This window comes from Aythya fuligula, chromosome 4 (genome assembly GCF_009819795.1).
Source record: "Aythya fuligula isolate bAytFul2 chromosome 4, bAytFul2.pri, whole genome shotgun sequence".
NCBI lineage: Eukaryota > Metazoa > Chordata > Aves > Anseriformes > Anatidae > Aythya > Aythya fuligula.
Genome location: NC_045562.1, coordinates 3,367,037 through 3,383,273, shown reverse-complemented (window position 1 = coordinate 3,383,273; position 16,237 = coordinate 3,367,037). Strand labels below are relative to the sequence as shown.

Sequence of the window (16,237 nt, the reverse complement as noted above, 5' to 3'; positions counted from 1 at the left end):
CAATCAGTGCCACAAGGGCTTAGCCCTTTATATACATGGCTAGGATGATAGAGGTTACAAGTAAAAACTCTGAGACAGAACATGGCTAGCAAGTATTTGCTTCTTGTAATGTTTAGTAACTTCACAGGATCACAGAATCACAGAATTTCTAGGTTGGAAGAGACCTCAAGATCATCGAGTCCAACCTCTGACCTAACACTAGCAGTAAACCAAACCCACTAAACCATATCCCTAAGCTCTACATCTAAACGTCTTTTAAAGACTTCCAGGGATGGTGACTCCACCAATTCCCTGGGCAGCCCGTTCCAATGTCTAACAACCCTTTCAGTAAAGAAGTTCTTCCTAACATCCAACCTAAAACTCCCCTGGTGCAACTTTAGCCCATTCCCCCTCGTCCTGTCTCCAGGCACGTGGGAGAACAGGCCAACCCCCACCTCGCTACAGCCTCCCTTGAGGTACCTAAAAAGAGCGATAAGGTCGCCCCTGAGCCTCCTCTTCTCTAGGCTGAACAAGCCCAGCTCCCTCAGCCGCTCCTCGTAGGACTTGTTCTCCAGGCCCCTCACCAGCTTTGTCGCCCTTCTCTGCACCCGCTCAAGCACCTCCATGTCCTTCTTGTAGCGAGGGGCCCAAAACTGAACACAGTACTCGAGGTGCGGCCTCACCAGAGCTGAGTACAGGGGGACGATCACCTCCCTAGCCCTGCTGGCCACACTGTTTCTTATGCAAGCCAGGATGCTGTTGGCCTTCTTGGCCACCTGAACTTCACTTGTTATGAGACTGTGCAGTTGCCTTACATGACTGAGGAAATTCAATTCATTTTCAAATGGTATATAGGCAGCTCTGTTAGGCAGGGAATTACTAAACAGAGCATTTTATTTAAACTGTTGACTACTTGCATTTCTTGAAGCAGGGGTACTGGTGTTCTTTTCAGGTTTATTTGAAGGCCTCCATCATGGCCAAGGACTGTGTGACGGCGGCTGCTGTTGTGTTCCTGATCGACCGGTTCCTGTACTGGATTGATGCCTCCAGCAAGCTCCTGAAGATCGCCAAGGGCCTGCACAAGCTGCAGCCCACCACTCCGATCGGTCCTCAGGTGGTCATCCGCCAGGCTCGCCTCGCCGTCAATGCAGGTGCAGGCTACCAGGGAGCCACCGCTCCATTTTCTCAGCTCAGGCCCAATTAGGAGCTACTTGACTTTGAAGAAGATACTGTGTCCCTTTCTGGGGATGACATGCTTATGGCCCCGGTGCCATCTTTTCAAACGTACAGCCCATTCCCAGCCCCCTTGAGCCCTCCCAGCTCTTCTCAGTAGCACAAAGGGGCTGGTATAAAGGGTGTCAGAGCCAAAAGCAGTAGAGAAAATTGTGAAAGGGTGTGGAAAATACTAATTGGAGCTTTTGTTCCTTAACAAATCTTCCCCGCTGGTTTCAAACAGGGATATCTGAATTGCTATACTTCTGACCAAGGGCCTTTAAGAAGTAAATGAGAGTCCTGGCATTTTCTCTGCACTGTCCCAGCTGCTTTTTTTTTTTTTTTTTTTTTTTTTTTTTTTCCAGTGGGACCACTTGACAATGCAGACGATGCAGCTTACAAACCCCTCTAGGATAAATCAATATATTTATTTCTTAAATGTCCATCCTTCCTATAATGTGGGCAACACCTGAAGAATTTATAATATTTCATCTTCCCACTGGGAAGGTGTATTCCCACTTGTTCTTGGGAGAAGAAGACAAAGCCAAACAAACACGGTTTGAAAAAGACAATTGAGGAATATCTTAAGTACAGAGAACAGTCTGAGATTCCCAGCCTGTGGGGTGGCCAGCAGCTCAGTGCCTGCCCCAGTCTCATTGCCTCCACTCCTGCCCTGAGTCCCGCAGCAGCCCAACAAGTGGGAATGAGCAGAGTGAGAACAGTGTCTGGAGTCGTGTGCCAATGCTGCTGATCTTGTGCTAGCAGCTGGGTTGACTCTAAAACCAATGCACGGCCTTAACCTCCCTCCTAAAGGAGAGTTAACCATGGCTTTCTGAAGCAGGTGTCTAGCTAGAAATATTTGTCCCATTGGCATTTTTTTTTTTTGCAATACTTTTTATATCTACAAAATAGCTTGTATTACAGAGGTTCCTGCACACGAGGTAGCATCTAGCACTGCATACTTAACTGGTAAGTTTAGGCTAATTTCAAACACAATAAGAACACTGGGAAGAGAAGTAAAATTTGCCAGGGCTTTCACTGTTGAATATTTTTGTTCACTTCATACCACAAGGTACATTTTTGTATTCATTGTCTATCTTTGTTTTGTTTTATCAGGTAAACTCTTAAAAGCTGAATATATCCTAAGCAGCCTTATTAATGACAACGGAGCAACAGGTGCATATATATTTATTTTCCAATTTTACAATTACTATTTTTTTGGTACTAATTTTGACAGTCACACAAATTTCAAATACAGCCAGTCTGACCTCTGTAACAACTCCTTACATCATGTTTCTCTCTTCATCACCATTCTCTGCTAAAATGTGGAAGCTGAAACCTTGTTTTGAAACTTCTACAATTCATCTTTGTATGTCTTCACTTGAGAGGAAAAATATTCTGGACTGACAGCCTTTCTACTAATTTCTCTATCTGGAGAATTTTAAAATGTAGCCCAATTTCAAGCAATTGACTGATTGGTGAAACAAAATAAAGACAACCCCCCAGTCGCCAAGAAAACCAAATTTGTTGAGTAATGCTTATCCTCCACATTCACACTGATCTTGTGAACAAAATTAAAACTTTAACCTCACCCTGCAAAAGACTATAGTGCACTTACTTACAATATTTAGGAGTTGAGAAAAAAAAGAGAGCAAATTCTTCATCTTAAAGCACTTTCTTCAATTACTGGATAGACAAGCAAAACTGTAAAATGGGAACTTTCCTTAATGTGCAATGATACTTTTAGAAATGTCTTCTTTTTCCTTTTTGTCAAATGACTATACCGCTGGCCATGTGACTTGTTTCAGATCTGGAGGGATGTGTAGAAACAGTAAGAATTCACACATTTTGTCAGACGTTCAAAATCAGTATTTAATTACGGGTTTGAGACAAATATATTTTAGGTTTTCAAACCTGTTAACTATTTGCTTAGCCTTCAGAGTTTATATAGTCTTGCTTTGCCTACAACCATTAAAAAAAAAAAAAAAAAAAAAAAAAAAAAAGGTCCGTTCTGGTTTTTAGTGTTCTGTTTTTGCGTGAAACTGAAATTCTTATACAAGAAGGGTCCTTACTCAAGAGGGCTTTAAACAAAATACCAGATATCACTGTTAAAGTAGCAATGGCTCTGCATTTCATCTCTGATGAGATTGTGTTATTATTTTCAGATTATTTTCATAATATTTAATGATAATGCTTAGTTAATGTTGAAGATGTGTTGTTTAACAGGTACTTTGTGCTAAGAGTTGCAGTGAAATGGTCATATTAGGAAAGCTTAGTGGTTTCATTTTTTATTATAATGAGACAGTCAATATAGATTTGATAATGAAATGCTTTGTATAACTTTGTATAATCGTGCTGTTTTAATGCAAAAACTTTTGTTTTAATCTTCATGATACACTGATATCTGAAAACATATTTTGCCAATGATTCAAAGTATTTTATTCTGTGTGTGTACCAGTGATGACACAGATAACCACATTAATCCTTTTGAATGCTTGTTAGTGCAACTCTGTATAATCTTTATACACAGTGACTTTTTGTTGCTTCACAGAAGACAGGAACCTTTTGCTTTTTATGTTGTTCTTATGCTCTGTGTAGCTGTCATTCAAGCTACATGCTCATATAGCTGTCTGCTTATATTCCTTGCTGCACTGACACTTTATCATCTCTCTGGCTGCACGGCCTGACTCAAACCAGCTGAATTCAATGGAGAGATTTCTGGCAATTTGACAGGATTTAGGTTCTTCTCAGAGGCCTAAAATGATGGCAGCATTTTTTCATTCTCTACTGAAATTTTCAACTCTTTTTTTCAGGTACCTGGCAGTATGCTAATGAAAGTGATAGGATCCTTGTTCAGTCGGTCTGTTTACAAATCAGAGGACAGATTCTGCAAAAGCTTGGTATGGCTTTTTTCTATAAATATCTATTCAAGGTTTCTCCCTTTTTTTTTTTTTTTTTCTTTATAGTCAGGATTTGCAATAATGCATTTGTCATATGTCAGAATTTTAGCTTGTGTGAAACGTCTGCCTGACATCCATAACACAGCCACAGAAGATGAGCTATGCACACGTCTGTTTGAAGAAGCAAGGACCTAGAGCCATGTACCAAGCAATCACATTTTAAGAATTACCATCTTATTATTAATTTAACCAGAAGCCAAGGAGCATCCTGCAATATTGTTTCACTCTTCTGCTAACACTTTTCCCAATTTCACTGTTCCCAAAAGCATGCAGTAGCTTAACATGGGTACATCCCGGCGGTTTCTTCTGTCAATATAAGGCGATCCCTAGCATTCAGAACGATGGACTTCTGTACTCCAGGCTTGGTACTTGGGGCCAGCAGCCTAAATTTTACACTTTTGCCATAACCTTTCATCTTCAGCAACTGTTGAAATGAGGTCTTTTATGAACATAAAATGTGTGTTTATACACAGCCAGAAGCTAAAAGAAACTAATGTTCACTGTCACCAAAGCAAAATATGCCATGACGTGGTTTTATACTGTTTCCAGGGCTGCTAACTCAAGAAGATGTAAAATAATCTCTGCCTATTTGAAGCCATCGGTAGCAGTAATCTGCTTAGTGACTATTTCTCTGGTTTATTTTAGGGATGTGGTATGAGGCGGCAGAGTTGATTTGGGCTTCAGTTGTAGGATATTTCAAACTTCCTCTACCAGATAAAAAGGTAGGATCTTCTTTTCACTGTGGATAGCCTTGCCAATCTAATAATCATTCCAGATTAGCTTTTGTTGACCTCAGTCCTGTCTTTTAGAAATAAAGTTTCAATTATGCATCTCAGACACGGTTAACATTAGGGATGAATATTCCAGTTGGTCTGTGTAGCACATTGTTTGTTTCCGCATGCATGCACAGACTTACAGACACCTTTTTCCTGCAGGGAAATGGAATGATAGTTTTCATTAGTGATAAAGTGATTTCAAAGTGATGGTTTTCATTAAGCAGAATTGTCTGAAGTGAGCCATCACCTAGGATGTCACAGGTGTCTCTGACAAGGACAAACTAATCCCAGAACACAAGCATAGATTTGGGTTTCTTGGTTTGGTTTTCTTGTTTGTTTTTTTTTTTAGCATTTCTGTTTGCTGAAATGTTCTCAAGCTGCCCTACACTATCTGTTGTGAGTGGTGTATGTCCCCTGGCCCTGCAACATCTGAACGCCTTGCAGCAGCTAATATATCTGTCTTTAACACTTTTGTGAGGCATGGTTGCACTAATCTTCCCACTGCCAATGAAGCAACAGTCATACCATGTGTCCGTAGCTAAACAGGAATGTGAACCTAAGTCTTGCAAGTCCTGGGGTGATTCTTTAATAATTTTTGTAATTGTATTCCAGCATAGGATATACCAAAAAAACAGACCTCATCACCTCTCCTCTCCCATACTTAAAAGCTTGACTTGAATCTCAGAACATCCCTATGAGACCAAAGACGTGTAGTGAATTTTGCAGAAAGTGTACAGATACTTCCTGGCATTCTCAACTATTCAGCTGGGCAGGCCCTTAGCTATCAGGTGTAAATCAAAAGTTCAGGAAAAAGACTTTGCTTTCATTGTCACAAAGAGCAGCCTGGAAAAATATCTAAGAAAAATGCAGTGTTATTGAAGTTGCTGTTGAAGGCAAGAGCTAGAGGTTATCAGAATAACTGCCACTCACAGAAACTCATCAGGGTCCAGCATTTTCTGCAAGTTAAAGTTAATAAAACCCTACCAAGATGACCTGAGTTTCTCAGCAGTTTCTCTTTGGATCCTTTTTGGTTCATTTTGTTGGATTTTCAGTGTGGGTTGTGTTGTTTGTTTGTTTTCTGGTTTGCCATATATAGAAACTAAGTAACTGTAAGAACTAAAGTTCTAAATACATGGGAAAAAACCTGCCATCATTTTCCATTTCTTTTTCAGGGAATTGCTACCTCCTTGGGTATTATAGCTGATATCTTTTCTTCCATGAATGAGAAGGATTATACACGTTTTAAAACCAATGCTGAGATTGACCTGGTAAGACATGGTTTAGTAATAGTGTGTGCAGATTCTTCAGAAAAATTGTATGTCATTGTCCCAGATTCACTCACATTTTGTCCACCCTCCAGTTCCTCTCCTAAGCTGAGAGGGCTGAAGAAAATTCTATCGCTCCCATTGATAAAGTTCATTAGCACCTAGATGGAAAAATGCTTTGCTCCAGGAAAAAAGAAACAGTAAAAATATTTAATGAGGGTATATGTGTGTGTATGTGTAATACACAGATGATTTACAGAGCCCCAAACTGACACATCTATGGTAAACATGAGCAAAAAGGCTCTTTCAGAAATACGGTCGGCTGTTGTTGTGTAAGATTTGATGCCCTACTCTGTCAAGATTCAAAGGCATCAGAAGCCTCAGGGAACCTACAAATCCCAATGGACTCAGGTGACCAAATCCCAAGCTGCCTACCTCCAGTCTAACAGGGTTGCCTGCCAGGTAGACACTTCTCTTTGAAAAGAGAGCCTTTAAAATGAGGTTTCCCCTTGTGCTTTTTTCTGTTTCACCAGAGCCTTCTCCGGGAGTTCAACCATCGCTTACTATCAGCTGCTGAAGCCTGCAAACTGGCGGCAGCCTACAGCCAGTATACCCCACTGTTTGTGCTCACAGCAGTGGTAAGTATTAGTCCTCATTCTGGAAGTACTGTGTGTATAAAAGAAGAGTCCAGGCTACTAAATTTGGCTGTAATCTAGCTTCCAAGCATCGTACTGTACGATATGCTCCTATCTGTGTTGTGGGTGTAATGATACATGTTACTCTGGACTCCAGTCTGAAGCTAAGCAGATGGGAAGAAAGCAGTATCTGTCTGCAGAGCGAGGATGGGCTTTTGAGCCCACCTGAGAGTGTTGCTTCTCCTGTAAATAAAGATGAATTTCAAAGGAGAAAGAGCAAGATTGTTTCCTAACAGAAACACAGCAGCAGGCAGTTAGGGCCAGCATTTTCTTCCAGTTGTAAAAGGGAAAGAAACATATTTTTTGCTCCTTTCATTTAGTTGAGACAGAGGTGCTGTTTTTTAATTCCTTGATTCCTCTTTTGTCCTCTCCCAGAATATCCGTGGGGTGTGTTTGCTGTCCTATAGTCACTCCAAGGACTGCCCCCCTGAAAGAAGAAAGTTCTACTTGTCCGAAGCCAAAGAATCCTTCGAGATCGGCCTCCTCACCAAGAACGAAAACAGTCCTGTCACCAGCAAGCAGGAGCTCCATAGCTTTATTAAAGCTGCTTTCTGCCTCACAACTGTGCATCGATGGCTCTATGGGGACAGTGAGAAGCTCCATGAGGTGGGCCAGCTCTGTAAGGAAGCCATGGGAAAACTGCACGCGTACAGCACTTCACTTGCAGAAGAGGAAGAGAAAGGAGTGCTTGCCAAGGAGATCATGTCTCTGATCGCGTCTGTTAAGAAGCACTTGCAAGTGGAAAGCTTTCCTAATTCTGATGCCAGGTCTTACATTCCAGACAGCTACAAAAGCGCAGTGCAAAAACCTATCCTGCAAGGGGAGGCCAACTTTGAGAAGATCCTTGCCAAGCATTCTCAGCATCATCTGTCAGTGTGTGAAGTGTTTAAAAATACTTGCAGGATCCATAATACCACACCAGGAGAAATGCACACAGGAGCTTGTGTCACAACCTTAAAAACAGAAACCAAAAACATAGACACTGTGTGCACCACTGAAGAAGCAGCATGCCAGAGGAAAGGTGCTGGCAAAATGGCCAATACGCAAAAAGCAGAAAGTAGCTCAGAGAGACTCAGTGGCCAAACAAGAAACAAATGCATCGCCCCTGATGTGATCAATATTTCCTTTGAAGAGGAGACTGAACCATTTGAAATAGTAATAAATGATGGAAACAGTGCTTTCGGCAGATGGCAAAACAGGAGCCAAACCACCACCTCAGAGAACTCGTGGTGCAAGCTGTCGCCGTCAAGCTACTCCTCCAGCTGGGAGGAACTGAGCTGTAACAGCAGCCAAGAGCCTCGCAGGGAAGGGCAGCAGCAGCAGAAGGGCTCAGCAGAGGAGCAGTGCTGCACAACAGAATCTGCCGAATACGACCAAGCAGCTCGGCTGCACTTGCTGCCTCCAAGAGCCCATCAGCCTTCTCCTCGAGAGCTCCCGCGTGGCTTGGTGGGGTCTCCTCACGCTCCCCCGGCCAGAAGGCCTGGGCAGGGCAGCTGCAGCACCACGGACAGCGGGCTCGGCCCGAGGCAGGCACCCAAATCCCGCTCAGCCTGGGTGGAGTCGGCGGGAGGAACCGGGGGCAGAGGTGAGGGTCCCTCGTCTGAGCACAGCCCCGCCACAAATGGGGTGGCTGATGCGGAGTCTACGGGCACCGAGCCAGAGATGGCCAGCGAGGCCCCTGTGGGTAACTGGCTGGGGAAATCTCCAGCCGTGGCCGGGAACAGGTCTCACAAAATGGTTGCTGTCGACCCCCAGGCAGAAACGGTAGATGACACCGAATTTGATTTCATCAGTATTGGAGACCTGGTAAACAATTATCCCACAGCGGCCGGTCCACATCAGCCAGCTCCGGGTGCACCAACAGCTTTACCCTCAGGGGGAAAGATGTCCAAAGTCAACTACTTTGACTGCGCTACTACTGAAGAAGAAGAAGAAAAGCCTCAGGACAGGGTGAGCAGCCAGAGGCCATCTCTGAGTCCATGGCACAACTCAGCTCAGAAGCCCAAGTGTTCCCCTGAAGGTCCATTTCTGAACCCAAGGGGAAATGGTCTCGCCTTTACACCTGGGAGAACAAAGGAAGAAGTCCTTGATGCTCGAATTCTGAGGGATGATGACTACGTGCAGCTTCTGGCAGGAGTAGAGCATAACTGGCTTGTCCAGAGACTGACGCCTACTGGAATTTTTAAGCCTAAACAGCTTCATAAAGCATACTGTAAGTTTCCACACAGTAACAAGCATTTTCATGCAGTGATAGCTACTCCCATAGAAAACAGCCTTGACTCAGGCTTTTTAACATCATGTTTTAGTCATCACTTACCAGGATTTTTTTGTTCTTTGGTGAATTTTTGTACCAAAAAAAAAAAAAAAAAAAAAAAAAGCAATAGAAGAACACTCCCTTGAAACTTTTTCTTGTACTCCTACCTACCCATTTGCACAACAGTGACAGCTTCATGGAGATGGGCTCCATCTCCATGCCCACTCAGTCCCTCCTGCTTTATCCATTCATGCAATAGGTAACTCAGGCTACTTGGTTCCCTGCGCTGGTTTGTTGAGTCTATTTTACCCCTCTCACTTGAGCCCATTTAAGTTCAATATTTCATCCCTTTGAACTACATGTATGTATTTGAGATAACGATTATAAAGTTTATCATAAATAACAGTTCAATTTATTTGCTGAATCTTAATTTGTGGAACTTTGTTCAATATACTAGGAAATATATAATTTAGGAGCAACATCTCTATAGGATGCCTCATTGCGCTCATTAAGTGCAATCTACTGGGGGATCAGCCCATCTTGCTTGTTTCAAGCTTGTTTAGATATTTTTGTCCTTGATGTAGAACATCTATCTCTGCACCTCAGTGCCACTTAGCACATATCTTTTTGCAGAGTACTTTACTTTCAGAGGAGCCTGGATATCTTATATCTCCTAGGTGATGGTATATCACTCCTCAGCTCAGTCTTAGAGCAATCTTGTGGAATTGTCCAGACCACCTGTTGTGTCTTCTTTTTGTAGCAGCTCTTCTTTTGAAATACTCAAAGAAATCAGGCCTCTGGACAGGCCAGGAAACAGCTGTATTCATCGGGGACTACCTGAACGTGGCAAAGGAAGGCAAACAGAGAAATGCATTTTGGATACACTTCCTGCACCAGGAAGAAAGCCTGGGAAGGTATTGACCAAACCAATTTTTGAAGCAAAATGAATATCAATTCTACTTCTGTGTAAATATGAATGAAAACTGCCTGGTACGATTAATCTTATACCTGTGATTCAGCTAGTCCAGTGACTTATTGGAAAATAGCTTTTATCAGGTATTTTCAGAAGATAATACAGGTTTTTTATCTGGGCAACTACAGAAATAGCAGTCGCAGTGGCAGAAGATTGTTCCTTTATTCTGTTTCTGTTAGTTTATGTTTGGTTAGATTTTGGCTGGTTTTCTATAGCAAGACTGTTTTATTGCTTTTCTAAATCTCTTGGGCATTTTGTCAATCTTTAGTAGGGTAAATCTTCTCATCACCCATTTAGCTCTCTAATTTTGACCTTTTGGGAACAAAAGGTCAAAAATGCTGTCTCCTACAGCATTCTCCTCAAGAAACTGGCTGCTCTTGGCTTGGACTGGCGCACGCTTCGTTGGGTTAGAAACTGGCTGGATAGCCGGGCCCAAAGAGTCGTGGTGAATGGAGCCAAGTCCAGTTGGAGGCCAGTCACTAGTGGCGTCCCCCAGGGCTCGGTGCTGGGGCCGGTCCTCTTTAATATCTTCATCGATGATCTGGACGAGGGCATCGAGTGCACCCTCAGTAAGTTCGCAGATGACACCAAGTTAGGTGCGTGTGTCGATCTGCTTGAGGGTAGGAAAGCTCTGCAGGAGGATCTGGATAGGCTGCACCGATGGGCTGAGGTCAACTGCATGAAGTTCAACAAGGCCAAGTGCCGGGTCCTGCACCTGGGGCGCAATAACCCCAAGCAGAGCTACAGACTGGGAGAGGAATGGTTGGAAAGCTGCCAGGCAGAGAAGGACCTGGGAGTGATGGTGGATAGTCGGCTGAATATGAGCCAGCAGTGTGCTCAGGTGGCCAAGAAGGCCAACGGCATCCTGGCTTGTATCAGGAACAGCGTGACCAGCAGGGCTAGGGAGGTGATCGTCCCCCTGTACTCAGCTCTGGTGAGGCCGCACCTCGAGTACTGTGTTCAGTTTTGGGCCCCTCGCTACAAGAAGGACATGGAGGTGCTTGAGCGGGTGCAGAGAAGGGCGACGAAGCTGGTGAGGGGCCTGGAGAACAAGTCCTACGAGGAGCGGCTGAGGGAGCTGGGCTTGTTCAGGCTGGAGAAGAGGAGGCTCAGGGGCGACCTTATCGCTCTTTATAGGTACCTCAAGGGAGGCTGTAGTGAGGTGGGGGTTGGCCTGTTCTCCCACGTGCCTGGTGACAGGATGAGGGGGGATGGGCTTAAGTTGAGCCAGGGGAGTTTTAGGTTAGATGTTAGGAAGAACTTCTTCACTGAAAGGGTTGTGAGGCATTGGAACAGGCTGCCCAGGGAAGTGGTGGAGTCACCATCCCTGGAAGTGTTCAAAAGACGCTTAGATGTAGAGCTTAGGGATATGGTTTAGTGGAGGGCTGTTAGTGTTAGGTTGGAGGTTGGACTCGATGACCTTGAGGTCTCTTCCAACCTAGAAATTCTGTGATTCTGTGAAAAAAGCTACTTTACTGTTGTCTTACAGCAGCCATGTTAGTGTCTATCTGCTCATGACAGGTCTTAGGCCCAAACTCACCTCCATCTGTTCTGAGATAATCTGATGGGAGATTAAGTGACACTGCCTTTTTATATGACCTCTAGCCTTGCATTAGAGAATTCCTATTTCTGATCTTCCCTAACACACAAACAAAACATCTGTAATTCAAAATTAACTTTTTTCTTTTTTTTTTTTTTTAAGACAGTTTTTCCCCACATAAGCAGTAATAAACCTGACAGAGATTCCAGAGTAGGCCCTTTCATTAATCAAGCCCATCTATTCTTACTTAATGGGTAGGCAAAGCAGCACTTCATGTTGCTGAAGAGGGTAGAAGCACAGAGTGGCATTAGCACCTCAGAGACAGACCAAACTTTTTGCTTGATTTCATCTTCCTGTGGAGACACCAGCAATTGTTCTGTTTGTAAGCCAAGACAGACAGGCTTACACCTGCTGCGGTCTGAAAGAAGGAACCCTAGGTTAATGTGATGCTGGGCCCGAGAGGCTACCCTAGCTGGCACGATGCTACACTTCCATGTACCCAGACTCCAGCCTAGAATCACTTTGCAACAAGCTCATTATTAACACACAGTGAAGGAGCAACAATGCCTGTAGGCAGAGAAGTTTTTCAGTCACTTTTAATTTTGACAATGGGTTTACACAATGGATCCTTTTGATCTGAAAGCAAAGTTAAAAAGACATATATGTTTCACATCAGAAAAGCTCTGCTGGCTGCTAATCACAGATTTTGGATTGTTATTAGAAGTATCTTATGAATTCTTATGGGTTAAGAACAGTAGTTTAAGTACCTCTGAGTCAGATCTCCCTTCAGAGTCAAGAAGAGTTGACTTTAAACATTCCATTGCTATGAAACCCTCATCCCAGGATTTGGTTGATTTTTACAGCATTTTATTCCTGTAAGAGCTTTGGGAGAAAAAAAGAAAACCAAAAAAAAAAAAAAAAAAAACACTTTATGGTTTGATGTTTGTGTACGGTAATGATGTTTGTGTACCAGAAGTAGACCTTCGTGAGTACAGTCTGCTGCAAACCTGGCTACACCAAAGGTTGTTTTTTCTTTTGTTTTGTTTGTTTTGTTTTGTTTTGTTTTGTTTTTCTTGTTTAGGTATGTTGGGAAAGAATATAAAGAAGAAAAGGGGCTTCTTCATCATTTCAGTGATGTGGAACGACAAATGACTGCTCAGTACTACGTGACGGAATTCAACAAGAGGCTGTATGAGCAAAAGGTCCCCACCCAAATCTTTTATATCCCATCTGCAGTACTTCTGGTAAGAGCTGTCTTCAAAGCAATAGCACAGAATTGATGGGAAGTGGGTCATAAGTCAGTTTGACTTTAAATTACTCGTAGGTAGGCTGCCTGTAGGTGACGTGCTGTAATTCATGTGACCTTACCTGGTAGGTGTACTTGATTATTCAGGACAGAAGACATCCTTCAAACGGCTATCACAGAAAAGCTCTTTTCCTCAATAACAACCCCTTATCACAGCAATTCTTATTAGTTATTAGTTCCTATTAGGAGAGGAATAGGTCACTATATAAAGAAGTGGCCCACCTCAGAGAGAGGAATGGGGCCTGCCTAAGCAGAAGTGCTCTCCCTCTCACCGTCTGCTCCTTTTCCAATTGTCCCTGGCAAAGAACCAGCTCCGCCACATCTCTGTGTGGTCTGTGCTCTGTAAGGAGAAGGAAATGCCCATGCACCCCCTGAAGGTGAGCTCACACTGATGGTGAGGAAAGACTAGTGGAAACAGCAGGGCTTTGAGCTTCAGCAGGACCACAGGTCCATCAGGCACCTCTCACTGGGGACCATTCTGCCCCTACATCCCAACAGTTCAGCCTCAGACATTGCCTGCTGGGAGAGGCAAGAACCAAGTGGCCGAGAGCTGGCTGGGATGTGGAGAGTTATCCGAGCAAGCCTAGGGGGAAAGCACAGCAAAGTCATGAGAATTTATTGTGTCTGGAGTGGGTTGAAAAAAACAAGAATCCTGAAGCAAGAAATTTTGAAGAAAAAACAGTTTGGGGTTAGTCTTTAAACAGCAACATACAGCAACTAAAATACCCACAACTCAACTGAAGAGTGGTCACATTAGATCAGGGAAGATGGCTATTTGTCCACACGGTTTCAAACACACAGAGTTTGAGGAGGCTGCGTTCAACACACTCTTAGGGCACACCTCGGGGATCATACTGGCCTTCTGTGTTTCAGAAGTGTGGCCAGGACAGCTGTTGCTGCTCTTACTATCCTCTCTGCTCTGCGAGATGTCTGCAAGGGCAGCAAAGCCATGGACAGGTGGCCCTGCTGTGGCAGCACCCAGTCTGAGTGCTTAGAGGCAGGAGCCACATCTGTGTGATCTGGCACGGAGGTTAAACCAGACATCCAGCCCTCCGGGGGAAAGTTACAGGTCTTTTCCAAGTTCTTATGCTTAACTTTCAGCTGGACTTGTGTTTCAGATACGGAGAGCTAAGTAGCCTGCCTTTCCCTGCCTGCTACAGAGCTGAGTTCACTGTTATTAGTATGTGTATGATTCACAATATTAGTATGAGTATGACAGCATGATGTGTATATTACTGTGTCTGCAAGCCATTCTGGCAGTAGGTCTGGCTCTATGCCACTTGCTAATAAGGCCTAATGAGAGCCTGGCACCAGCACTTACTAGTCTCTGAAGACAGAAATTACTTAAAAAAAAAAAAAAAAAGCAACAACAACAACAAAAACTACAACAATAACAACAACAAAAAAATCACCCAGTGGTTATTTGCACATTGAAGAAGGACCAGGTGCAAGTTTATTCAAATCTTTTCATCTTTCTTGCTTGTTCTTTAGACGGTCTCCTGAAAGAAGTTCCTCACTTGCTGAACAAACTAGATATTTTTATAGAATTTGTTGCTTGGTTTGGCCTGCCAGACTGGCTTTGTGTTGGTGCCATCGTTGCTCTAGTGAAATGTGAGCTCTAAGCAGCCTGTGTTTTGAATCAGCAGTGGGTTAATACGGGGGATATTTCCATCCATCTTATGACAAAAAGTTCTAGGAGGAAAATGCAAACATTCCCTTAGAGGAGCTTTAGCATTCTTGCTTTCACATCTCTGCTTGGATGACTGTCGCTGAAACTCTCTTTTCAGATACTGGAAAACAGAACAATAAAAGGATGTGTGAGCGTGGAGCCCTACATCCTGGGGGAGTTTGTGAAGCTGTCCAATAACACAAAGGTGGTAAAGAACGAGTACAAAGCCACAGAGTATGGCCTGGCCTATGGCCACTTCTCCTACGAGTACTCCAATGGAACAGACGTTGTTGTTGACCTGCAAGGTTTGTATTGCGGTGAACTCCCTTTATTGAACATCCCCTCAAGCAGCAGAATATGCTGTACGAGGACATAGCCTCTCTAAACAACATAAGGTGAGGGAGGTAAGTGCAGGTGTGCTTTTGCTGTGAGCAGTGCTTTTCTCCTCTGCTGTGTCACAGCAAGAGCAGAGAAGCTGCATGCTCCCCAGAGTGCCACAGGAGCTGTCTGCACCCAATTAGGCTAAAACCAGGCTGCGAGGATGTGTCCTGTGGAAACACCTGAAGGAAAACCACCAAAAAAGACAGCAGGTTTTGTCACACTTCCTCCTTCCCAAAATTGGCAAGCCTAAAGTAATTCCCTGTTTAGTTAATGGAGAACTGAGCTCTTTGGTTAAAAGCCAAAGGTTTTTCAACCTTTCAGAATCAACCTTCATCACACGGGTGTCTCTGGGATGTCCAAGCAATATTCATTCAGTACCTCCTGGGGCTTCATTCTGCTTTTGCTGACACAGGGGTAAACCAGGAATCACTGAACTGACATGAGCAGAGTGTGGGCTGTACCTGGGTGGGACAGCACAAGGCCCATGATGCTTGGTAAAAAAAGCTGTATCCTTTCTTCTGCAGGCTGGGTGACAGGGAATGGGAAAGGCCTCATCTACCTCACAGACCCACAGATTCATTCTGTTAATAGCAAAGATGTTTCACGCTCTAACTTCGGGAAGAGAGGGATTTATTACTTCTTCAATAACCAACATGTGGAGTGCAATGAAATCTGTCGTTGCCTTTCTTTAACGAGACCCTCAGTAGAGCCGCCAATGTAGACTCACACAGGAGAACCAAGCAGAAGATGACCCATAAGATGGGCAGTATCTTATCCTACACGTTTCTAGGAGCATGTTGTCTTTGTGAGAACAGAGGCCCTGAGATGACATGAGTCTGGTCAGCCATTACCTGCATCATTTTGGGAAAGTCCTGGTCCGTGCATCCCAGCTGGTATTACCATGTTACCATCTTGTGTACCATCTGAAACGCTTGTTCGTATAGCCATCTGTCAGACTTTGCAGAAGACTGTAAGAGGAGGCAGAAAGCAGCCTCCAAAATTCAGCTAGAGGTGCGTTACAAGACTATATAAACATCCAGTGCATCAGCAGACCCAGTGAGGGCAACAGGCACCATCTGCTCTTCAGAAATGGAGTAGGAAACAGAGCAAGACAGAAGCAGAGACTTGTGTTTCAACCATCTGTAAAATGCACAGAAAGTTGTATAAATGCTTCCAGGAACAAATGGTGATGTTTCGGGTTGTTAAAAAATAAAAGCACAATTTCTT

The 16,237-nt window shown here is 43.7% G+C and overlaps 1 protein-coding gene across 1 annotated transcript in view; it reads left to right on the top strand.

Moving 5' to 3' along the window:
* Nucleotides 1–15,880, top strand: part of ALPK1 (alpha kinase 1) — a 41,511-nt gene extending 25,631 nt beyond the window's left edge. Inside the window, exons 4-14 of the mRNA XM_032186186.1 lie at nucleotides 932–1,130; nucleotides 2,308–2,367; nucleotides 4,005–4,091; nucleotides 4,797–4,873; nucleotides 6,100–6,195; nucleotides 6,726–6,830; nucleotides 7,263–9,099; nucleotides 9,902–10,055; nucleotides 12,736–12,898; nucleotides 14,748–14,934; nucleotides 15,535–15,880. Coding sequence (XP_032042077.1) covers nucleotides 932–1,130; nucleotides 2,308–2,367; nucleotides 4,005–4,091; nucleotides 4,797–4,873; nucleotides 6,100–6,195; nucleotides 6,726–6,830; nucleotides 7,263–9,099; nucleotides 9,902–10,055; nucleotides 12,736–12,898; nucleotides 14,748–14,934; nucleotides 15,535–15,731 — 3,162 coding nt within the window. The 3' untranslated portion in view covers nucleotides 15,732–15,880. The remainder of the gene's footprint in view (nucleotides 1–931; nucleotides 1,131–2,307; nucleotides 2,368–4,004; nucleotides 4,092–4,796; nucleotides 4,874–6,099; nucleotides 6,196–6,725; nucleotides 6,831–7,262; nucleotides 9,100–9,901; nucleotides 10,056–12,735; nucleotides 12,899–14,747; nucleotides 14,935–15,534) is intronic.
* The last annotated feature ends 357 nt before the right edge of the window (nucleotides 15,881–16,237 follow it).